The sequence below is a fragment of the Cupressus sempervirens genome, chromosome 7 (genome assembly GCF_028749045.1).
Source record: "Cupressus sempervirens isolate cs-2001-9-10 chromosome 7, ASM2874904v1, whole genome shotgun sequence".
NCBI lineage: Eukaryota > Viridiplantae > Streptophyta > Pinopsida > Cupressales > Cupressaceae > Cupressus > Cupressus sempervirens.
In genome coordinates, this window is record NC_143124.1 from 416,741,681 (window position 1) to 416,768,305 (window position 26,625).

General features: G+C 35.6%; 1 protein-coding gene across 2 annotated transcripts; it reads right to left on the minus strand.

The window, feature by feature from the left end:
- Positions 1-20,617: 20,617 nt before the first annotated feature.
- LOC149547318 (G-type lectin S-receptor-like serine/threonine-protein kinase SD2-5) lies at positions 20,618-25,351 on the minus strand. Of its 2 annotated transcripts, XM_089791595.1 has the most exons (2): positions 25,177-25,351; positions 20,618-23,591 (listed from the first exon to the last, which is right to left on the minus strand). In XM_089791595.1, the coding sequence occupies exons 1-2, from the start codon at positions 25,184-25,186 to the stop codon at positions 21,088-21,090; spliced, it is 2,514 nt and encodes an 837-aa protein (XP_089647721.1). In that variant the 5' UTR covers positions 25,187-25,351; the 3' UTR covers positions 20,618-21,087. The 2 variants fall into 2 exon arrangements, with proteins under 2 accessions (XP_089647721.1, XP_089647720.1); XM_089791594.1 differs by lacking the exon at positions 25,177-25,351 and having other exon boundaries at positions 20,618-23,751.
- Positions 25,352-26,625: the final 1,274 nt, after the last annotated feature.

Here is a 26,625-nt window from a genome sequence, read left to right on the forward strand (position 1 = left end):
GATCAAGTTACCATACAAGTATATATATGAAAGGAGATGTATTGTAGTTATAATTCCTATCAATAAAAGGGAGAATTTATTTATATAGATTGATTGATATCAAAAAAGGGAAATATATGTTGCTGCATATGTTAGCATGAGTTGAGGTGTTGTCATCTAGAATGTGATAGAGTATATGTTGAATTGATATAGGCAGCATCCTGGGCTTGCATAGATGAGAATTACAATGGAACTAAGGAAGAGAGGACACAAAATAGAGGGAGATGATAGTACAAATATTGAATATTTTGGATTGTATGGTAACTAGTGACGTGTTTCCATCAATGCGAAAGAGGGGGATTGTTGGAAACTATAATTGGAACAATTTTTATATTGTCATTAATGTCAAGTCCATTATAAGATTGAATGTCAAACCTACTGGAGAGACATTTACTAATAGTGTAGATTCATATCATTTGATTGATGAAGAGAATTTGAAAAGAAGAGATAGCAAGGTGAGTTGGTGATGTTGTTGAGTGATGAGAAATTAAATGGGCACTTGATAAATTGGTCCTTGACAAGATAATGCATTGTTCAATCAATATATGAAGTGAAGAAGATAGTTGGATGAAACTTAGAATTGGAACAAGTTATAAGGATAAGCTTGACTAAGTATTAGTATTGGTCGATCAATGAAGGAGTTGAAGAAGATTAAGGAACTTAAGTAGAAGTTGAGAAAAATAGTTAAAGCCAAGAAATAGTTATTTTTTAGAAGATATGTGAAGTTTTAATACCAACCGAGCATAGTAATGGTCAAGAGAGCCTGATGATGCTAAGCAAGACACTATCATATATGTAAAACTACTTAATGATGATCAAGAAGAAGAAAACAGTGATTGGTAAGTGACAACAAAGGTTACAGTTTGAGAAAGAATCAAGATTGACGCTAACACGGTTAAAATTTTGAAATAGTCATAGGACGTGCAAGATAAGGATTGATGATCCAGCATATATAACGCATGAGGAGAGTTTTTTATGTGAGAAAAGGCAAGGATTTTATCCATGTTGATCATGGTTTGGTTTTGACAATTGCGTGTCAACACACTTAAGATATTTACTAAGTTCATGTTGAGCTAGTAATACATGTTGAGTATAATATGTATAGATGCCAAGTTGCAAATGAGTGCCCAGCATATAGTTGATATTGAGAAATTTTAGGTGTCAAGCTAGACAAAATTACAATAAGTGTCAAGCATTAGTATTATCAAGTGCCAAGTAACATAGAATGGGCTTAGTTATTTGTAATGGCAGAAACAACTATGTAAACCATTTTTATGTTGACTTATGGATAAATCTCAAATATTTGAAGATAAGGAGGACTCTATTTTGATTCCCTATGTAATCAACATGCAACCAATCAAACAATTAGAAGGGATTAAGTGACAAAATGAATGAATCTCAACCGCAGATTCATACCTAACCCTAAGCCACCAAAGTCTTTATAAGAAAGACAAAGCCCCATAATTTAGAATGTATGAATGTATGCACATGAGAGAAGAGTAGAAGGAAGAGAAGGGGTGAATTTATCAGAAAGCATTAAGGTGACTTAGCAAAGTGAAAGAATTGTAGAATTAGCTTATAGAACAGAGGATCAAAGACTCAATATTGGAAAATCAAATGAAAAAGGATGAAGAAGGACAAAATTGAGATTTGAAATTAGCAAGACAAAGTTGTAAGTTATCAAATAAAACATTCTACTATTACTTTCTAACAATTATATTAGTAGGGTGAAATCCTTTGGACTAAGGTTGACTTAACAATCATTGTAAAATCCTTTAACAGGGTGACATTCTGAGTGAATGTTCTAAAAGTCCTTTAACCAGGCACACTTCTAACAGGGTGTTCAAAATCCTTTAACATTGTAGGATCTAACAATCCTTTGTAAGCCTTTAACAGGGCAAGCCTTTCACAAGGCAAATCATGAAAATGGTCAAACTATGTAACCTTAACAAGTGACACTTTATTTTTGTAGTAGTGAAGAATTATGGGTGTCATCCCCATCCCAATTTTACCTTCTCATTGGAGTGTTTCTAGGTAATCATATTAGGTGTCAAGTTTGTGTATGATTATATGTTTGATGCATTTTCTTTACATTTCATTACAGTTTATTATATGCATCTAATGAATGGTTAAAAAGGTTTTAAGTGTTGAAGTTTGAACTTATGATTCACTCCCCCCCCCCCCCCCCCTCTCAGAAGTATATGTTTCCCACTTGTAACTCCAACAATTGGTATCAAAGCTAAGTTCTCATCAGGAGAAGCCTTACATCTTAGAGAAAAGATCTTGAGATGGAGGTCTACAAATTGGGAAAGATTATAGAGAACCAAGAAATTGAGATCCAACTCATTCTGCATTCATTGGATGAAACCAGAGAAGAATTGAGGAAGTCCCTAAAGAGAAGGAAAGAGATTGTCATTGTAGAAAATGATACACAATACAAGTAAATTGAAGCCACAAAGTTGTTTGCTAATGAAGACTCAAATGATTTTGATGCAACAGTTACAGATCTAATGGAAAAGAATAGAGTACAAGTAGAAGAGATCAAAAATCTCAATATTGAGTAAGAATCACAAGCCATGATGCTATTTGAAGTGATTGAACAAAAGAAAAGAGTCATAGAAGACAAGGCCATGATTGAATAAGACAAGAGAAACCTAGCCAATAGACTAGAAAAGAAGTCAACTAAGCTTGCTAGAATCTTCAATATGCAATTGGATACCCTAAGTCAGAAGATGAATGCTCATCATGATTTGAATGTCAAAGACATTGAAATCACCACACTGAAGTTGTAGAATGAACAATTGCAAAATGATCTAAGAAGAGAAAGAGATATTATTGAAAGCTTCAACAAGCCAAATAAAGCCAAACTTTGAACAACTACTGAAATCTCCAAAATCCAACAATGATACATCAGGACTAGGCTACCCAAGCACTAAAGAAGGAGAATCATCCAAGACTACTAAAGAAAGGAATAACAAAGATAAGAACTTCAAACCCACTTGTCATTATTGTGGTAAGAAAGGACATACAACTAATGTTTGTAGGAATAAGAAAGCAAGTTAGAATGCTAAAAAATATGGGTCATTGTCTCAAGTGCAACAAATAAGGTCATCAGGCACATGAATGCAAAACCAAAGCCACACATGCACCAAAATTTGGAGGACACTACTATAATTGTTAGAAGTATGGACACAAAGCCTTTGAATACAGATCCAAGTCCACATAGTCATCAAGGAAGCCAACAAAAGTAAGAAACTATGAAAAATCCTATAATTGGGATTACAATAAAATATATTGCTATCATTATTGTCAAGAGTATGGACACATCCCTAAGAATTGCATTAGAACACACTTTAGTGGTAACTACAATAGATGGTTGAGTCAAACTACATGCTTTAGCTACTTCAAGACTGGACATATTAGCAAGCATTGTCCAACAAGGTCAAAGGCACCTAATTTTGAGTTCAACAAAGGAAAAAGAAAGGTAGATGTCAAACACACTAGAGGAGAGATGAACAAAACATGGAAGAAAAAATATGGATGCAGCGTATCAAATGGAAGGATCACTTCACCTGATAGGTCAAGTGGTCACACCTCACCAAATTAAGAAAAAGGGAGGTATGTAGGACTGATATTTAAAATGTTTTATCATACATCAGTTCCAAAAGAAGTTAGTACTAAAAAAGATATATTAGCATGAAGTAAGATGCAAGATAATGAGGAAAATCCAAGGTCAAATCTTCAAGTTTTCACATTACTGCTGAGTGTGAAAAGTCTTCTTCTGATGTCGAATAAAATACTAGTAAGTGTCAAGTTGTCAGCCAAAGTTAGTTGAAGCCAAGTTAGTAGTAGCTACCGAGTGAGGGAAATTTCTATAGGTGTCGAGTAAAGGTAATTCCAATAGCTGTCGAGTGCTGGTAAAATCAATGGATGCCAAGTGAAACAGAAATCATATTGAAGCTAAGTTTACAGTTGTACATGTACCATGCAATAAATGCTATATTTTGAAGGGTATAAGGTTGAATTTCACATATTTTTAATCATTAAAAATTCAAAGCAAGAGCGAGATGAGTGAAGAAGTGATTCACAAGCAAGATTGAAGCATTTGCATGGATCATAGTAAAGATCAAGCATTAGTTTATCAATTTTAAAGGTATTCTTCATCTACTGAGCTATGTAGTTTCATATTGTTAAACCCTAGCTTGCATAATGGCCTCAAGTTCAAAGAATGTAAAGGAGAAAGAAACTTTTGAAGTCCAATTGGTTAGCAATGAGGTTAAACAACCAAATTTCAAGGCTATACTAGATATTGCCTACAAGCAAGACCCGTCAAGCACATTATCTATGATTCCACCTAAGGTTGTAATGGTACAAGATGTAAGAAAATGCTATAATTACAAAGTAGGAGGTATTGGAGACATGGAAATAAGATAGGCATATGACAAATTATGTGAAAATGGTGCATTGAAGGAGGAATTCAACATTGTAGAGAGGAAGGCTTAACTTGTGCCCTAGATTTCCTAATAGTTTTCAAAACCAAGTGGATCAAAATAGGTCTAAGAAAAATGCATGATGGATTTCTATGGTTAGAGGGAGAACCTATTAAAATTTTGAAGAGAATTGTACATAGGGTTACTGCATACCCAACCCTAGTTCAACCCAAGACATTGAGGAGCGACTCCAAAGAGGCAATTGAGAAAAACACAAGGGCTAAGTGAAACAAGTGTGTAATGACCATCGATATAGTAATAGGCCCACTTCTGGATTTTTCCATAAGGGTCATATCACATAAATTCTACCAATCAAGTAGACTATATAGTGTTCCCTACATAGCTATTGATGTAGGTTATAAGATTGTCAAGAAAGATCATACCTATGATCTCACAAAACTCCAAATGTAACAAATAATGGAGATTCTAGGAGCAATAAGAAATTCATAAAGTGCTCAATGTAAATTTGGATCAATACTAGTATGCATATTTTTCTATGTACAAAATGAGTTCCCATCTTTTGGTAAAATAAGATGGAAGACCAATAGGTCAATTGCAGTTCAAATTAATGAATATATTGAGCAAATGGGAAAAAAATTTGAATCAGTAATCACAAGTTAATTTGAAGACTTTAAGAAATCTATGAAACAAAGTTGAGGATTTATGTTTCCTTAGTTGAGCAACACTACAATGATATTTATTTCCTTGTAGACATTGATTATACTTTCTAGGCTATTGTACCTAGAGTTAGATGGATAAGGTCCCTAGGATATGAAATTAATGTTGATGAAGCCTTAGTTGCTATCACTACACTCCTTGCTAAAGAAGTTGACAAAAGTGCCAAGATATTTGGTAATTATGATGTTGTGAAGTCAAAGGTTGAGATGGAACTAAAGACAGCCTCAACTTTGAAAAAGAAGGACAAAATGGTGAGGAAAATGAAGGCTAAGTTTGGAGAAGGTGTAGGAGATGATGAAGAAGAAGAAGATGAAGAGGAAGAAGAGGTGCAAGGTCAAGAACCTCTTGCTTTAACCCAAGGCATGGGTGAGGGTCAAGAAGAAAAAGGTTCTAAGGAGGAAGAAGTCGAGGAAGCACCAGCAAAGCCAAAACCTAAGAAGAGGAAGGCTAAGACACAGCCTACAACCAAACCTAAAGCAAAAAGGGTTGCCAAACCAAGTCCAATAAAGTCAACTGCTCCAACAACAAGGGCCACTATACAAAAGGCCAAAGAGTAAGCAAAGGAGAAAAGAAAAGCAACTGAATAGAAGGGCCCAATTTAGAAGAAATAAAGGAGAAAGTATATTTCTCAACTTGAAATAGATGATGAGAAGACAAAGTCTGAGGATACAAGTCAATTTAGAGTGGTAAGTCATACACCTAAATTAGATCTTGAAAATATTTGTGATAATATTAGAGATAATACAAACTTAACAGGATTAAAAGATATTCATTTTGAAAAACTTGGTAGAGAAGACCAAAATATGATAGAAGAGTTAGTGTATGCCATGATGGCAAAATTCAAGAACACTCCTCTTGAATTAGATAATGCAATGCCCAATGAGCTATACACTCTTGTAGAAAATAAGTGGCATTACTACCTAAACCTGGAGAAACAAACAAGAGAATCAACCATAGTAAAATTGATGCCAAAATTAACAAAAGAACAAATTACCAAGGAAAATTAGAAATGTGGTAGCAGATTTGCACCATAATATAGGGCATTTAGCATTCTGCAAAATAAAATTGAGGATGTTGTCAAGAAATCCACACAAATGTGGAAATTGATATATGGCTTGACTAAAATTAAAGTAGAAGAAGAAGATCCCTTTGAGGGAAGAAATAATGAGGAAGATGAGGACAAGGAAGAAGAGACAAAAAAGAAAAGGAAAACACCACTATGGAGGAGACACCAAAGAATTCAGATTAAATGGCAATAGTTGAAGAGTAGCAAACAAAACAGAGTGTGCAAGACACACAAATGCCAGCCATGAGCCCTCCACATGACACAAACACACCTGTAGAAACTATAAAAGTAAAGGATGTTTCTAATAGTTCACCTTAGAACATCAATCCATTAACTGTAGAGGATCTAAAGAAGATCCTTAACCAAACCACACTACAAGCTAGATTGTGTGAGGATCATGTGTTGGTCAGTGTGGATGAACTTCAAAAAGTAGTAACTAATATAACAAGGGACAAGGTGAATCCACAAGAATCACCTTCTATCATCCCTTCAACTACTAGTGGTCAATCTCTAGTGCAAACATCACATGATACATCTACAAAGGTTGACACTACTATAAAAGTTGTCATGGTTGAACAACAAACTTAGACTGATCAAGAAGAGAAAACTTTAGAAGCACAAATAGGACAGACAAAGGTATTTGTACCTGAACCACAAACAAAAGGAGTAGGTGAGATATTAATAATTGATTGAGGTAGAGCTAAAGAAAAGGACATACCAAAGGAGAAGGAGTGAGATGCTATACAAACACTAGTAAATTTACCAACATCTGGCTCTCCTACAAAATTCCTTCAAAGGCCGAGCATTGATGCAATACAATTACAAATTTCAGCACCAAGCTCTAGCTCATCTAAGGTTGCCAGGGTATTTCAATATGGTGATGCGATTTTAGATGAAGAGATAGTGATACCAAAATATGACTATGCAACCATGACATTAGAACAGATAAGTATAATGCAAGAAGCCTTGGAGAGAAAGAAAAATCAAGAAATACTCAGAAAGGAGTATGAAAAAAGGCAAGCATTACAAGAGATTAAAGACATCTTTTTGGATGCTTTTATCTTGCAAACACCTGAAGAATCCAAGCCCATATTAGAACAACTATCAAAAATTATGGAACAGGTGACTAATGAAGACCAAGATACTAGTGCTAAACTTATGGAATGGTCTGAGAGGAAATTTCAAGGGACAGCTAATGAGAAAATATCTAGTGAAATAGCATTATCACAAGTTGAATTGGCTACCAAAATTGAGAAAGTGAAGAAGGTACTTGAGAACATATTCTCATTGTACACAAAATTGTGTGATCCCACACTCTTCACACAAGAAACAAGTCATAGGATTCTGTGTCTGGAGAACAATTTGAAACTCTCAGGTATGCAATTACCTAAGAACCAACTTAAAGTGAGAATAATTTTCATTCAATGCTTCAAACACAAAATCAACTAGCTATGTTAACAGTAGAAGAAGCTAACATAAGAGCCAAGTTGATTAATATACAAGCCTCCCTTACCCACCATATGGAAATGCTCCAAAAGGAACTAGCTTATGTAGAAATAGTGTTAAAGAAAGATCCTAATCTTTCAACTTTGGATGAACTAGTTCACCTTGCAGAAGATACAGCTATCCAAATAAAGTCCTTAGATGTTGCATTAGATGATTGGGATGCTACTCTGTAAATTATAATGGAAGTCCACGAGAACTTTTTGGAAAAATATACAATCAGTGTATAGACCCTTTGACATTAGTGTCAAAAAGGGGGAGATAATAAATAATAAAAGGGAAGACAAATGTGGAATGGGCATCAGTATACAGAGGGAGTTACATATGAAAAAGAGATATAACCTAAAAGTGGGAGAGCAAATAAAGGGGGGGCAAATAGCAAAAGAGCATAAATAAAGTGTATCAGATGGATAAAGAGTGTCACTATTTTTGAAGACAAAGAGTATCAGTCAGAAGCAAATATACTCAGAGAAGAGAAGAGATTTTGGATACAGAACAAGCACATTAACTCAAAGGGATTACAAAATATTGAGGTATAAAAGTCTATTACAGAATTTTGAAGTTTTGTATATGTATCAAACTGTCTATATATTATACTTGAGGAGATTAGATTTTTTATATATATTTAAGTGTTTTTGACACTCATGTCAAAGGGGGAGATTGTTGATCTTAGTTTGGTTTTGACAATTGAGTGTCAACACACTTAAGATATTTACTAAGTTCGTGCCAAGCTAGTAATACATGTTGAGTATAATATGTATAGATGTTGAGTTGCAAATGAGTGATGAGCATACAGTTGATGTCAAGAAAGTTCAAATGCCGAGCTAGATAGAATTACAATGAGTGTCGAGCATCGATATTATCAAGTGTTGACTAACATAGAATGGACCTGATTGTTTGTAATAGCATAAACAACTATGCAAACTGTTTTTATGCCAACTTATGGATAAATCTTGAAGCTTTGAAGATAAGGATGAATCTATTTGGATTCCTTATGTAATCAATTAGAAAATTAGAAGGGATTAAATGAAAAAATAAATGAATCTCAGCCACACATTCATACCTAACCCTAAGCCACCAAAGCCTTTATAAGGAAGACAAAGATCCATAATTTTGAATGTATGAATGTATGCATGCGAGCGAAGAGTAGAAGGAAGAGAAGGGGTGAATTTATTAGAAAGAATTCAAGGTGACTTAGCAAAGTGAAAGAATTGTAGAATTAGTTTAGAGAATAGAGGATTGAAGACTCAACATTGGCAAATTATATTAGAAAGGATTAAGAAGGATGGAATTGAGATCTAAAATCAGCAAGGAAAAGTTGTAAGTTACCAAATCAAACATTCTACTGTTATTTTCTAACAACTATATCAGTAGGGTGAAATCCTTTGGACTAAGGTTGACTTAACAATCATTATAAAATCCTTTAACAGGGTGACATTCCAAGTGAATGTTTTGAAAGTCCTTTAACCAGGAAAACTTCTAATAGGGTGTTCAAATTCCTTTAATAGGGTAGGATCTAACAATCCTTTGTAAGCCTTTAATAGGACAGGCCTTTCACAAGGCAGATCATGAAAATGGTCAAGCTATGTAACCTTAATATGTGACACTTTATTGCTGCAATAGTGATGAATTGTGGGTGTCATCCCCACCCCAGTTTTACCTTCTCATTGGATGGTTTCTGGGTAATCATATTAGGTGTCAAGTGTGTGTATGATTATATGTTTGATGCATTTGCTTTACATTTCATTTCAGTTTATTATATGCATCTAATGAATGGTAAAAAAGGTTTTAAGTGCTGAAGTTTGAACTTCTAATTCACCACACACCCCCCTAGATGTATATGTTTCCCATTTGTAATTCCAATAATTAGAAGTTTCTAGAAGATATAAAACAAAATGTTGGAAGGATTTGATGAATCTGACCTAACTCTAAAATCAATAGTGACGTTTAAGAGGTAAAAGATCAAAATTACCAATTTAAGGAGGCATAAGAGATATTTTCTAAGGTTGGTTCATTGTTGATTGGTGATCTTAAGGAGAAGCTATGACGAACAGAACAACAGAGGTGAAGTGTGAAGAGTTTGGTGTGTTAAGATTTCTTGTGAAGATGCTAAGTGTATCAATGATGGAGATGTCAATGGAGGTTAGCCAATGAACCAAAAGATGAGTGCGTGGATATTTGAATTTGTAAATTAAGTGTACTTTATAGATTAAACCTAGTGTTATATTCTAACCATTGTAATAGACAAAATCTTTTAATCAAGGTGACATTCTAATAGAATTATCCAAAGTCCTCTAACAAGGTCGCTCCTAATAGGGTGATGAAATTCTCTAATAGGGTGACATTTAATAGTGTGTTGTACAACCTTTAACAAGGTTGGCTATTAACCAAGATCACTTCAAAAGAGTGGAAAATTGGTAGCATGTTACTTGGTCGTTTTTTTCCAAATTGGGTTTCCACATTAAATCTTGGCGTCAAAAGTGTTATTTACATGTGTGGATGTTATTTTTATGTATGCTATTTTTAACAATAGTTTATTTATTGGTAGTCAACATATATAGGAAACAAAGAGTTAAATAAATGCATGAAAAGTTTTATTTGTTGATATGCTATATGGATAGAGCTATTTTTTGAGATTGATTAAGTTGTGTGAAGTTGTTAAAAGTTGAATTGGTACATCTAGACCTAAGGATAACTATATTAGTATTTTTTTTTTAAGTTGATAGACTATTCAATATGTTTTATCTATTACATATTATAGTTGTTATTATTAACATCTCGTTAAATAGTCTCTTAATAAAATAGTATATGTGTTCTAAAAATTTAATTAAGATGATTAAATTAAATTTTATTTATTAAGGAACGCGTGCTAAAATATCCCCTAATAGTAGGGGTAGTGATTCTTGGAAATCTACTCCTATAAGACCCCATATATGTGAGCCAATCAAATTGAAGTAAAATAATTTAATGGATTTTGGAAATTAAAAAACTCAACATTATAAAAATCAAAGATCAAAAATAAAAATAAAAATACATAGATCTAATTGGTTGAAATTAAAAAGATTAATCAGAATTACATTGAAGTGATTACAAATAGTATTATCCGACGACAAATACAATAATTATTATTATATTAGCAACATCCAAATTAATAAAGTGATGTTGGAGGTAATATACCTTCAAAGAAAAGAAAATTGAAGGAATGACATATAAGTATTATAATAAAAGTGATATAATAGGTTATTTCTTTTAAATATTTATTTATTTAAAATATAAAAAATTAAACAATAACTTTCTTACTACATATAAAATGTACAAATTTTATTCAATAGAAAATATTGTTTTAAATAAGAGTTATAGATGCAACTAGAGTCCCTAGCTATTGTTTCAAACGGGTTGATTGTGAGAGCAAAAATGTCATACTCCCTGATCAAATAGTAAAAAGTTGCATTGACTCAAATACAGATATTGTTCTAGACAAATATTGTTGGGAAGTAAACTTATGTTAATATAAAACATACAAATTTAGAAAGGAATAGTAAAATTAGATTTGACATTTACTTGATCTAAGTGTTCAATAGTCAAGAGAAAAGTTACTAAAATTGTTTTGGGTATAAAACTTCTAAGTTTGGACAATATTATGTCAATCATGAATTCATTTATGATCAAGTAATAAATTGATTATGATGTGGACATTTGGAAATGTTATGGTTCATTGTCAACTCTCTTTGGCAAATATAGAAAAAGTACAAAAGATAGCATTAATAACTATGTACTCGTAGTCTTAATATACAAATTATTTACATGACAACTAAAATGACAACAATAGGTGCTTTCATAGCTAAATAAAATATAAACTATTAGTAATTAAGAAACAAAATAAAAAACTAATAATAATGAATTGAAAGACAACATATATTTAAATACTTTGAAAAATATGTTTTAAGTATTTTTAAGATTTTAAAAGTAAAAAGTAATAATTACTTAAAAGACAAGTGATATGATAGAAAAACATATATATAAATTCTTGTTAAAAAAAGTTAAAAGCATTTTTTAAGTTGTTAAGTTAAAGCATTTTTTAAGTTGTTAAGTTAAAGTATTTTTTAAATTTTAAACTAGTTCATATGCAAATAAAAAAACTCTTTTAACATAAGCATTTTAAAAGTAAAAAGTAAATATAAATATTTTATTTTAATATCTTGATAATTAAAAAATAAAATCATTTACAATATCTTAAATATAACTTGTTATTATTTGATTAGATTCTTTGCTAAAAGTAGATAAGGAAAGAAAATAGAACAGGTACTAGTACTTCATATGAAAATTTATTTGAAGAAGATTTTAATTAAACTTTTTATTTCATATAAATTTTTATTTGTATTTTATTACTTGTCATAGTGTACTATTGCATTCACTTGCACACAATTAGAATTAATATGTACCAATCAGCTATAACAATTTTTTCACAATATTAATATTTCTATAGTTTAGCTAATTATTTATAAATTGTATATATTATAGTAATTATTTTTCTCCACTTCAATTGGTTGGTTTGATTTGGTCTTTAAAGGACCCTCTTTTCGAAACTCACTCCATAATTTGTAAATGTGTGAGTAATACTATAAAAACTATAAATCATAATATAATAATTTGACTGAAGTATTTCTAAAATATTATCAACAATTGGTATAATTTTTTAATAATGTTTAGAACTTATACCAAGTGAATACTATTATTTGAAATTTCAATATTTCAAGATTCAATTCATTATGTTGGTACCCATATAAACCTCATATTTAATTTTTCAGTTTTAGGTTTCGAACTTCTTTGATCTAAATTTAGAAGTAGTTAGAAGTAGTTCAAAGTGTTTCAATTTGTTGAAGCAAGCTTGAATGGTTTATTCTAAACCATCTCAATTTGAGGCTTAGCAAGTTCAATATTGCAAGGTTAGATTGTTTTCAATAAATTCAAATATTCAAAGGTGCAAACTAGACTTCAGAGGTTTAGGGACCCAGAGTTTGAGTTCAAAGGGCTCAAAATAAAGATTCAGAGACACCAAGTCAAGTTCAATATCACAAGATTATTAAGATTGCAATCTAAAGTTACCAAAGGCATGAGAATTCAAATTCAAATGTGAAAATCGAAATATTGTTCCACTCAATACATGAAAAGTTCAAGCATTTCCCAAAAATGAATGCAAATGATGTGATCCAAGGGTTGTTGGTATAGGTTCCTTGAATCTTATTGCAAAAATTGATCTTCCTACCTCCATATTGTAATATGGGTGATGCGCTCATCAAACGGTGTGGGTTAGGAAAATATCAATGTAAAAATATGAAAATGCCAAACATATGCATGAGATCCATATAAGAAATCTTGCTTGGTAGAGGTCGTCTTTGTAGTAGAGCAACATGAAATAGAGGACTATCAAGTCTTTTTGTATGAGAACGAGGCCTATCATCATATTTTTTAATGAAAGTTGATCTATAAGGGCCCGTTTGGCAACGAGAATACAAGCAGAATAGACATATGTAAATTCTTAAAATTTTGAATTCTTCATTTCAATGTACCAAATCGGAATTGGAATGCAAAGTAAAATAGGAATACGTATTCCAATTTTGGCCCAAAAATGAGGTTTTGCAATTCCACCCAAATAGGTGTTATTGGAATACGTATTCCTATTCCAGTTGTATTTATTTTAAAAAACATAAATTTTAGGGTCCGCAAATTCCCCATCAAATATTGGCTGAACCAAACAAAGAATAGGAATACAATAGCTATTCCTATTCCCACAACTAAACAGACCCTAAAGGACAAGGGTGAAGTGGATAATATATGTCATAACTTGGAAAATATATGTCATTTTTGACAGAGTATCAATATGGTTTGGGCATGTCTTGATTTCACGACAAGGGTAAAGTGGATCATAAGAACACCTTGGTTTTCCCAATATCGCACTAGAAGGAATTCTCTCTCTCCCTCCAAAAGGTCGACTCTCTCGGTACCCAATGGTCTGAAGAATCAAACAAACAATATCAAGATATAGTCTGATGCCTATAACTTCTACAAACTTCACGGTGTGAATTTATAGCATGAGTTGATCCTATTTGAAAGGTCTTCACATCATTTCAAGGTTGAGCTCATCACCATGACTGCGACTTGTGCAAAAAGGCATCTAAATTGGACTTCCCAGTGAGATGCTTGATCGGGTGCCTCACAATGCGATGACCTTTTTTTGGAGTGAATGCTCTAAAATCTGATATCTCCATTCTTAACATTGTGATTACATTTCACACCACTGTCAGAGTGTGAGGAAGAAATTAGGTACCAGTCTTTCACAATCCTGCATATCATTTTGGCATTAGAGATTCTCCTCAAACTTTCGGTTGGTGTGCTTCAAGGGTTCCAGCTTTGAATATCCTCTTCATTCAACTCGCGACCGCGAGATGAAGAGGCATCGGGCGAGGCATCCGAAGGCACTTTGGCAATGGTGCAAGGAGCATTGCCCCAATGATTTAACAATCCCTATAAGTGCGCAACTTCCAAGGCAACTTTATTAGCTTGCACTTGTATCTGCATAATGACATTGTTACAAATGCATGCCTTAGTGTACATTGCAATGTTAACATCCAAAAAATTGTGAGTGAATAAAACTGCATTCCTATGTTTCCACAAAGAAAAAAAAATTTCCATCCTGAAGGTATGCCAAATCTGGAAGAACTTCCAAGGAATTCTGGGGGAATCACCCAGCATGATCATGTGCCATGAAAAAGGTTCGGGCCTGAAAGGCTTGAAAAAATCATGAATCTAGTGCCAATAATTCTGAGCACGCTTGCAAAACCAAAAAATATGCAAAAAGGAATCAGGTTGACCACAGAAGGGGCATTTGGGATCAGGAACCCCAATGTGTTTGAGCCGAGGCCCTAGGGGAAGACCTTGGAAGGCAAGGCACCAAGCAAAGTGGGCAATCTTAGGTTCTGTAATGGCACTCCAAATAGTGTCGAAACGTTTTCTCCATTGAGAAAGTGAAGGTTGAACATGCCACCGTTGATTAAGCATGTCCACCATTGGAAGGTGGGGCGAAAGCCATCTGTACCCCATATTGGGCTTATAATTGGTAAATGGAGTGGCAGGATATCACTTCCAATCATGCCACCAAGGACGAACAGACTGAATCCCCACTTTATGAACTAAGTGCACAGGGATAGAAGACAACAGAAGGTCATAGGTCTGGCGATCAAAACTAACAAGGCGGTACTGAACCTGCATATCCTCCCATGACCTAAAATTCATGGTGACTCTTGAAAAAATATCCTTAGTATTGCGGATGCCACGTTTAAAGAAACGCAGAGCACTAGCACCTTGAGTCTTGGCAAGAGGAGTACCCTGGATGGAAAACAGGGGAGACCACCAAATATTCTGTTGATTTAAGGATAGCCCATTGCGAAACTCATCACCAACCCAATGAAGCCAAGGTTTAATAGCTTCCCATGCTTTCCAGATGCTCTTTATAACAAAAGAGCCCTGTATGACCACTGGTTCACACATAGTGAGAAGGGTCTAAAAATCAATCCCCTTCCACGTCGGTCTGTTAACAGGGAAGCCAGAAGAAATGCAATGCCTTACTAGTATCTTCCAGGTTTCATCTCCAAAAATAGCTCTGATAATTCATTTAGCACAGAGGGCAAGGCCCTGCTTCCGAGTGGAAAGCAGGCCGAGACCCCCAGATTCCCTTGGGAGACAACAGAAATCCCAAGCAACTCTGTGAAAACCATGATGGTCAGAACCAGAGGCCCAAAGAAAATCTCTGAGCAAACGTTCTAGTTTGATATAGGAAGCTTTGGAGGGAGCCCAACAGGAAGAATAGTACACATGGGTAGCAGCCAGAATCTTAGAACAAATCTGAAATTTACCAGCAATAGAGAGCGGCTTAGTGATCCAATAATCAAGCTTTTTGCTAATCTTTGCAAGCACAGCATTCCAAAGTTCCACAGGGGAAGCCTAGAAAGAAAAGAGAATGCCAAGAAAGCGAAAGATTTCTCCATGAGTAACCCATTTCCATTGAAACTGGCTAAGCCAAGGTGGAGCTGGCAAGAAAGACTGGCGGTAACAGAGTGTTTTATGCCATTGAATGGCAGAGTCAGAGGCTTGACAAAAAGTGTCCAGACAATTTAAAGCATTTTTTATGTTTTCTTCATCTTCAAGAAGAGTAAGAAAAGAATCATCAGCAAAATGACCATTGACTAACTGGGAGGAAGAATCAGGCAAGGAAATGCCACGGACCAATCCTGAAGACACAGAGTGAGCAAGTAAATAACCAAAACCTTCAGCAACAAGGACATAAAGCACTAGAGCTAACGGACAACCTTGCCTGATGGAGCGAAAAAGTCCAAAAGCTTTAGATTGTGAATTATTGATGGTGATGCAAGCATTAGCGTCACCAAAGAGCATCTCCATGGACTGAAGGAAATTGGGACCAAAACCCAGAGCCTGAAGCATAGCCAAAATGAAAAGCCATTCAATGCGATCATAGGCTTTAGCAAAATCGATATTTAAAAAGATAGCCTGCTGCTTGGACTTACGGGCCCATTCCATACCTTCCCAGACAGCAATGATGTTGTCAAGAATATATCTGGATTTGATGAAGCTGGTTTGTTCAGGCCGCACAATTAAAGGTAGCATATGGCAAATTTTGAGAGAGAGCGCCTTGGCAGTGATCTTATAAGACACATTCAGGAGGGTGATGGGCCTCCAGTTGCATATGTCCTCAGGATCACCAGCTTTAGGTATGAATTTAATATTGCCTTTATTTATGATCGCTCCTAAGCTTTTAGAATGATATGCTTCAAGATAGACTTTGAGCAGATCAAGACCAATTTGCTCCCAAAGATGTTTGTAAAATTCACAGGGAAATCCATCACACCCAGGGGATTTGTCATCCGCCATGGAGTAAACTGCCTCTTTAAGGTCTTGGATGGAAAGAAGTTGCTCACAGAAAGCGCGTTGCTCAACCGCGAGGTGGTTTGGAGTAACAACAATACACTTTCTGAGAGCCTCCTCCTGAGCAACCGAATTGCCCTGCGAAGCAAAGGCGTTCTCATAGTGAAGAACAAATGCTTGCAGGATGTCGAGCAAACTGGAAAGAACATCAGTTCCCTATTTTATCTTTTTAATCCCAAAATTGGTATGACGGGCTCGGAGAGCCTGGAAGAACTCCTTCGAAGCTTTGTTGCCAACCTCCAACCAATGGAGACGAGCTTTGATTTGGGCTCCTTGGGCAGCATAGTTATCAGCAATTTGCTTGTCATGGCGAAGCTTGGCAAGCTGAATTTGTAAATCCACATCAAAGGGGTTGAAGGTGAGAGCTTCAGAGGCTTTTTTGAGGGCAAGGGTGTTGGCTTCATAAGACCATTTTCTGAAAATTGCCAACTGACGCCAATAGATGCGCAAAAAATGAGCAGTTCTGGTAATGGCGTCATTCCACCATTGAATCCAACCTCGATGGGAATGCAGACGTGGCTCCAAATTCCAGACACATTGTATGTGGGAGATGGTGGAAGCATGCAACAGCACAAACGTGTTGAGGAAGAATTGAGACTTGGCCACCTTGGGGACAACTGTTTGCCAAGAAATGCCAAAATAAATGGGATAGTGGTCTGACAATGTCACATCTGTCAAGGGAATGACAGGTAAATCACGATCTTCAGAGAAGGAGAAAAAAGATTACGCCGAGATCATAGCATGATCAAGATGTTTCAAAATGCGGTCAGGACTGGCTCGAAAATTGGACCAAGTGTGCCAGGCCCCACAACCATGGCAGCGGTTTGTATTGGGATAAAAAAGGCCCAATTTATTTCGCATGTAAAACCAGGCTTCTCTTTCCCCAACTATCCAACGGAAAGGCAAAATGCCATCTTTGTCAGAGGCCACTTCAACCATATTGAAGTCCCCACACAGGACCCAAGTAGCTGGCGACAAGTTGTCAGCAAGCCAGACCCACATTTGTGCTCTTTCCACAGCATCATTGGAGGCATAAACATTAATGACTCCAAAAGAATGATTGTTAATGGAAAGCAAAAGCCAAATAATACGGTGTGTGGGGTCAGAACCGTGCGAGATAATAGCAGAATGAAGGCGAGGTGACAGGAGAGTAACCACACCACCTCGGCCAACTTCATGCTGAGAAGAAAACATAACGCTATCCTGCCAAATGACACGGCATGCAGTAGAAAGCACGAAACCAGAAATCTTAACTTCTTGCAGGCAAAGAAAATCTGAATTCCCAAGTCTATGACGGGTATCCCGGACATAGAACTTTCTAGGGAGGTCTGTAAGACCTCGAACATTCCATGAGAGGAAGTTCATGAGAACTCTTCCATATCATCCTCGTCCTCCAGAGAGGAGTAGCTATTCTGCAAAAAGGTAGAAACTGGGTGGAAGTCATACGGAAAATCCTCTAGACTTACAGCCTGTTGTTTTACCCCTGATATCTCTGCACGTCCAGGAGGACTGCGAGAACACCTTGTTGTTGGTGGTACTATGGAAGAAACTGCAAGAGGAGTACGAGCCCCAGCCAAGGGTGAGGCCCTGGCGGCCGCCTTGATCCCTTGCGAACCAGCAAAGTTTGAAACCTGCGAAACCCCCAGAACAAGTGTAATGGAAGCCGCTGGCGTCTCCACGCTAGCAGGCGTTGACACTTCTGTGAAAGTAGGAGGAATCGCGGTAACCGCCGCATAGGATGGCTTAGGGGCCAAGGGATTCAAGGCAGGCTTGCCATTGCGCCCAACAGTAACCCATTCTTCTTTTTTTCCTTTAGCCTGTTTGACAGGCGCCGCTTTAGGCTGGGGTTTGACCCTAGGCGTAGCCAAAGGGAAATCCCTGATCTTGTGTTCCACAGACTGGACCCTATAACAGGTGTTAGGTAGGTTCAAGTAAAGCACCTTCTGTGAGAAGGTTTGAGTTCCAATATGGATTTCCATAGAATCCTTGAGATCTTTGGAAAAATCAACTTCAACGCAAACATGCCGCTGAGGGCGAGCATTAAAAAATTTCTCAGGCTCCTTGGTAACAACTTTGCCAAGGGCTTGGGCAATAGACTCAATGAAAGGCTAGCAGGGCAAGGGTAGACCTGGGAATTCGACCCATACAGGAACCCTAAGCTTTTTATCATCTGAGACAGTGAAGTCTCGGGACCATTTCTGAAAAACAAGCAAAGAGGAACGCACAGACAAAGGGCCATTGTTAAAGACCGCGACTGCTTGCGACGAGTTAGCAAAGCGAAATAAAAAGAAACCTTTGGTAAGGTTTTGCACAGCATCAAGGCAGACTCCATTAGGAGTCCAGCATTTGTTGACCCATTCTCTGAGCATAGCTTCAGGAGGAGTCCTACCAACAAAATACCCTATCAAGGTATGTTGCTCTAACCAGTCACATGCAGCATCAAATTCTTGCAAAGGAAGGATAATATCAGGATTACCTCGTGGAAAACCTTCGAGACAAACTTGCGCGGGCGTTTGTTCGGTGGTGGCGCCATGGCAGTCCGAAACAGCAGCGTGAACACCAAAAACATCTGGTTCACCGCTGGCCGAAGCCATTATATCCTAACCTAAAGCTCCCGCAGTAAATGCGATATGACAAGTGCCGACAGAAGGGGAGTGCAGGCGAAAGGCCACACAAAAAAAAAAAACTGAAAGTTTGCATGTAGCAAAAAAACCCTAGCAGAGCTCAAGTTCGTCGCTAAGATTGAAATTTTAACATATTCTTAAATACTAGTTATAATATTATAAGAAATTTTTTATAATTATTAATATTTATTATTAAACAATTATTTTTCCAAAGAATAACTTTTAACTAATCAATTATTGTTATGTCAAGTACTAGTCAAAGTATTAGCCACTATGTGACACTTGTTAGTATTGGCTAAGTAAAGTAATTTAAATTTATCATTTTAATTCGAATTATAAAATCAATACATTGTATATAGTTTTTTAACTTAATTTCTATAAAACATAATAATTTACCGTTTTAATTAATAATTTGATTTATATCATTTTAACAAACATAATACTTTCATACTTTTTAGAATTTAAAATATTATATTTTTAATATTATGTTATACAAATTAATTATTTTCATTCAATTAAAAATACTATATACTTATATTATATAATAAGAAATACTATTATATTATTATTATTATAAAAGCACTCTTATTAATTTAAATATTATATATAATATAATAAATTTATGAAATAAAAACTAAATTTATTCGACAATTAATATGAACTTGTTCAATAATCAACAATCTCGAGAAATCGTCAAGATTGGCCAGACTTTGGATCCTTATTCTCAGCGAGTACTCATTTCAATCTTCTTTTTTTTTGCCATGATAATGTTCGGTTCTCTATTTTTGCTCGTTTACCCTGCTAATATTCTGGTTTCTGGGTGGCTTTGGCTGAGATTTTGACATGGCATTTGTATGAGATTTTGACATGGCATTTGTATGGTAGATGACGAGTTATGGAAAGTGTTTTTCCAGGGCTGGTGAATGAGGGATCCATTAAGCAACTAATAAAATGGAGAAGAGCTATAATTCATTTCATCCTTAGGGAAAGAGCTTTCAGGCAAGTGCAAAAAAATGAGAACCAGAAACTTCTAGAAGATTGTTTTAATTTCGGTTATTTTTTGAATGAGAAAATTGATAAAACTCGCAGCTATATTGGGAGCAACCAATAAGAAAGAAGTAATAGTTAGAAAAATATTTTCAAAATAAAATAGCTCCACTTCTAAAAATTAGAAGTGTAAAAACAAATTGTTAGAAAAATTAATTAGAATTGAACAATTGAAAACATTAGTTCCCAGAAAGGACTAATAAATAACCTTATTACTAAGAACAAAATTACATCAAATCTTATTTACAAAATAGTTTCAGTGAATTGAACTACTGCATCATAGAATTTACTTGACTCTGCTGCAGCCAAAGCATTCTAACGCTGTTACCAGCTAAGAGAAGGAACATAAAAATTTCTCCCCAGACAAATAGAAAACATTTCAAATCAAATTGGTCAAAAAAAGTCACATGAAGTATTTACTGTGCATTTAACCCTTGCAGATTTGTATCTCCCAATTTGTAATTTCAGGTCTGTATCTCCTTACATGTAATAAATTTTTGTTACTTATCTCGTCGTCTTGCTTTTCTATATCCCTTCATTTGTTAAAACTTGAGCACTTGAATCAATTAAAATAAGCAGGATCTGTCCGTGGAGAAACCGGTAGAGTCCAAAATGATGCATTAGATTTGAATAGAACGATCTATCTTCCGGATAATCCAGAAGATTCTGCAGTGTAGGAGAATTCCAAATTTGGAGATTCGTATGAGGGAAGAAATAAGTGTTGCTTGGCATGGGAGGAAGAACAGGGGAAACTCTCCAACTCTGTCATCCCCTCCAATGCCTTCACCACAGTCGACATTGCTGGTCTGCTCATAAAATCATCCTGAACACACAACATCCCTACCCTTAACATTTTCTCTGCCTCCTCTCTTACGACATCTACGTCATATTTAAGCCTTGAATCTAACAAATCTTTCAGTCTCCCTTCTTCGGCCTTCCTCTGTAATACTGAAAATAAGCGGTGCCCACAAATCTGTCTGCTTCTCTTTCCACTCACAATTTCAACCAACACTACACCAAAACTAAAAACATCTGCTTTTTCTGAAATATGGAAGCTCAACAATTCAGGAGCCATATAACCAGGTGTTCCTCTCAGCATAGTTATCACTTCACTTTGCTCTCTGTTTGTCAGCTTTGCAAGCCCAAAATCTGAGACCTTGGCATTGAAATTTTCATCAAGAAGAATGTTTTGGGGTTTGATGTCGAAATGAATGATCCGATGTTCACACTCTTCATGTAAGTATGCCAATCCCCGTGCAATATGAAGAACTACTTTGGATCTGGTACTCCAATCCAGCACAAACTGATCGGTAACATGGGGAAATATCCATTTGTCAAGGGACCCATTTGGTAGATATTCGTAGACGAGCATTCGATGGGATTTCTTAGCACAAAAGCCTTTCAATCTTACCAAATTGAGATGATGAATGCTTCCTACCGTTTCTACCTCTGCCTTGAATTGTTTGGTTCCTTGTCCTGCTCTACCAAGCCGCTTCACTGCAATCTTTGAGCCATCGGTCAAAACCCCCTCGTAAACTGTCCCGAATCCCCCGCTGCCTAATTTCCTTCTGAAATTGTTTGTAGCCTTTTCCAATTCCTCGAATGAGAAACGCAAAGTTAACCCAGCAGGCCACTTCTCATCCCCATCCTCAAGTTCATCCTCATCCTCAAGCTCGTCCCTTTTCTCTTCTCTTCTCCATTTTCCATATTTTAAAACCCAAAACCCTAATGAGAGAAACAGCATAAACAGACCAGCACCAACAGCAATACAGATAACTATAACTAAGTGATTGGGATGCTTGGGATTCCTCTGGAATTTAATGTAAGCTGTGGAATTGTAAAATTTGTCCCTCGGATGGTCTATTTTGATAGAGTACACATTGGACTCCAAATAGCAATAACCACTGGTAGAACTATCATACCTGAAAAAGGCAGCTTTGCAGGAACAATTCTTGAGGCAAAGGTTTCTACATTCATCTCTTGAAACCAACCTTGGAGTAGAAGCTTTCTCATAGAGATAAGCAAAATATGAAACATGATCAATCTCCAACAGCTCAAAATCTTGTATTGAGAATGTCTCTGAACACACCATAGGAGTGACTGGAGCACAACCCAAAGTGGGTCTGTAGGCATCAATGGGGGCAAAAGCATTGGCCTCTTTTGGACAGCTGCACTGACCATCTGTACAGATACCATAGTCCCCACATGCTCTGGGGTACTCGCACATCTTCAACTTATTTGTAAAGCTTGACAAATAGTCAGTAAAAGACGTTCCAGTCTTGGGCTGGAAAAAATAGAACTGCAAATGCCCATCTGAATCAATCTTTACAAATAGGGAATTCTTCGGTGTAGGAAGACTAAACGAACTATTATCTTCAGAATAGAAATTGAGCGACTCATTTCCTAACATTATATAAGCTATGCTTCCATTTAAGTGATACCTAAAATACACTTGAGCGGATGCAGGGGCTGTATACAGAGCAATCCCATCCACATTCAAGGATCCATAGTAAAACCCTTGACTTGTATTAGTGGGAGAAATATTTGAAATAAGCTTCTGCCCTACCTTCAACTTCTGGCCTGGCAGGAGCATATCAGTAGGATGGTCAAAAGACTGCCACATGGTTCCATTGGAGCTGTTCAATAGAATCAGATTCCCCGTTTCTTCCATCATCATTCCTTGGAATGCCTGAGTTGAAGTATCTGTAGACCAAACCAGACTGCCATCTGAGTCCTTCAACACAAGATCTCCATTGGAGGTGACTTGAAGGGTTGCATTCTCATGCACTAAATGCTCTCTATTTGCAGTCCATACCATCTGGAGGTCATCTGGATCAATATAATTAGTTTTGTAGATAAGAAAGAAAACTGCAAATGAGTAGCCCACGTCACAAGGATTAGAGTAGCAGAAAAACCCACATCCAAACCTTAGGCTTTGACCGCCATATGAGGTGTTCTTGGAGAGAAGAATTGGCCTGACTGTATGTTGGCACTCCCCTGCTGATTGAATAGGCCGTGACTCTAAAGACTGGATATTGTTAACCCAGGTACTGCCATTGCCATTGCCTTCATATCTAATTGCAGAAGGTAAAGCAGATGAATTTATTAAAAAAGGGTATGATATCAGGAATACGCCGACGAGTGCTGAAATAGAAGCGAAGTTCGAGTTAAGGTTCATCTTTCAGAGCAGGAGAGAAATCCAAGAAACAGTGCACGGTGCTCAGTAATTCGGATTCTTTTTAAGCTTTCAGATGGAAATGTAATAAATTCGTGAACCGTGTGGGGTCATCAAGATCAAGGACAAGAGTAAAAGTTCATACTATTAGGCTAAGGAATTTAAGGAAGTGGGTTGGGCATTTTAATGTTCTAAATAACAATATAAAAGTTCAAAGGTGGGCAATTTAGGGCGCAGATCAATAGTTTATTGTACGATCACGCCTCTCTTAAAGATTTGTTTGGTCAGTTCCTTCGTGGAAAAGACGAGACTTTCTAAGCTTTCACAATCCTGTGAGCTTCCTCGAAATTTTAGCACAGTGCTGACCCATTAAAATTGTTTTTCTTTTTGTTTTTTGTTTTTGGATTTTATCGTTTAACAAAACTGTGGTCCACCATCAAACGTGAACATAAATGAAAAATATGGAACTTTGTTCATAACATCAACAATGAAAAGTTTTCAATTGAACTTAAAAGAAAAAATATAGATTAAACAAAGAGTACCAATTATCATCTATGTTCTTTTACTAATCAAAAGTTTATTTAGAAGTGGTAGATCTATTTTAGTGTTTTTTTAAAACATTTATAATTAGATCAATCTTGCAACTTCATAAGGCAAAACACTTGGTGAAGGTTTTGCAAATGGGGTTGCAAGGAGAGTGGGTTTAACCATGGAGGAAACTCCGAAGTTAAGTGCGCTCAAGCATGGATCAATGAATTTGGCTCAAAAACTACACACTTAAATCCTGATAGCAATATCACAATTTGACTTAGTGTGGAAATGTCTCCTACTTATCAACTTTATTTGTATCAATAGTACAATATTATTAAGACATTTGTGAATAAATATATATTAATTGATAAAATTGATTTGTCAAAGTGAACAATTAATAAAAGAATTAGAAATATACTTCGAATAGCATTTGGATGTAGTCTTTTTTTGAATGAGAGCCACAAGGAATTAAGTTACACATAGATCCAACCCATAAAAAGCACCAAAGACAAAATATATCTTATTAGAACATAAAATATACAACATAAAATACAAGAAGAATTTGCAGTACTCTTTCCTAACAATATCCAAGCAACACCATTATTCAATACAATAATCAACCATTTATTAAAGAGAAAACGAAAGAAACAAAAATCACAGAAAGTTTCCCATAGTAAAAATATATCTTATTAGAACATAAAATATACAAAATATAATACAACAAGAACTTGCAGTACTCTTTCCTAACAATATCCAAGCAATACCATGAAGAACTTGCAGTACTCTTTCACAACAATATCCAAGCAATACAAGAAGAACTTGCAGTACTCTTTCCTAACAATATCCAAGCAATACCATGAAGAACTTGCAGTACTCTTTCACAACAATATCCAAGCAATACAAGAAGAACTTGCAGTACTCTTTCCTAACAATATCCAAGCAATACAATGATCCACCATTTATTAAAGAGAAAACGAAAGAAACAAAAATCCCACCACTGACCAATGTAAAATGAATGCTCACCACATTTCATGATGGAAAATGGTGATTTGTGTTAGTGCTGGATGAGTCTTTGTTTAGCTTTTCAGAAGTCCAATATGGATGGTCGGCAGGATTGTTTGTCAATCAGTTGAGTGCAGTGAAGCGTGTCCTTGGATTCTCAATGCACCGTAATTCTATAAAGACAAGCACTGAAGGAATTTTCCTGACGGACAAGAAACTCTAAAACATTTTTAATAAATTAATGAGTTTGCGACCAACCAGAAAGTAAAATCTTCCCTGGTGGGCCATTTAAAAAGTGGTATAATTCCAACGAAAATCAGATAATGGTGGAAAAATTGTCATTTAACTACCATTCCAAAATGTCCCGACTTCAAAAAGGCTAGACATTTATTACTTTGAAAAGTTTTGTCCATTTGTTGCACGAAGACTGAAAATTATGACAGCTTTTTATATGGTCTTCTATAATTTGAAGACCTTAATTCCAGCGGAAAATTCAAGAGTTGGATTCCTCAATTTACACCTTTGCAATAACTTCTTTCGTTTAATAGATTTTTTCCTTCCTTAATCTAATCATAAATACGTTTAGTTATCAAGTTGGATTGTTGATTTGAATTTAAGGTAACAAGTATTTTGTAATTGAAAATTTTTTTTAAATGTTTTTATTAATGGAGGCGCATTTGAAGTGGGAATATCTATGAATGGTTATGGGTCTTATAGTCGAACAAGTAAGCCATCAAACTACATTAGTCATTGTACCAGTTAAAATGTGTTTCATAATATAAATGTATACGCCATCAATAAGTTCAAGTTAGTACATATACTATAAGTGAGAGCATATTCAACTGACAACTATAAACCCATACTACATTGATAGTGGTAGGCAAATGAACACAACATTTAAATGCACACCCACATAGAAGAATATAATGCACACATTTTTTTACGTATATGAGCCATGTCCGGTGATTGTATAAAACAAGAGATCCCATGTCATCAAAGGATAAGACATTTGATTGGGCATCAAAATGTCCAATAAGATCTAACACTAGAATAAGGCCTGTACAAAGTCATGTCACTTATGCAAGCAACAATACATAAAGTCCCATCAAACATAGTGAAGCATACAAGTAATGGGCCTTTTCCACTCACTTTGACCTGCATTGAAAAACAATAAGATAAGGCCACCATTGAAGTTATTAAATTGGCAGGAAACAAGAAGCAAAATAGAAAACTAGGCTATAGATTTTTTTGGCTCAGAATTAAAATGGTTGAATTATGCATAAGAAGGGTTTTATTCTTTTTTCTTGTCATTTTTACCCTGAAAATAAAATTCTAGTCATACCCTTTGTTTCAAATTATGTCCAAATATCCTAAATCCTAGAACCATTATGTTGAAATTAGTCATTTCGTAACTTTGTGTGCACCTATAGGGTTTTGTCAAGGAAAGTTGTGAAGTAGTGATGTATCTAA

What these genes read in the sequence shown, in the direction of transcription:
- LOC149547318 (XM_089791594.1), bottom strand. Translation starts at nt 23,625, where the DNA reads ATGAACCTTAACTCGAACTTCGCTTCTATTTCAGCACTCGTCGGCGTA.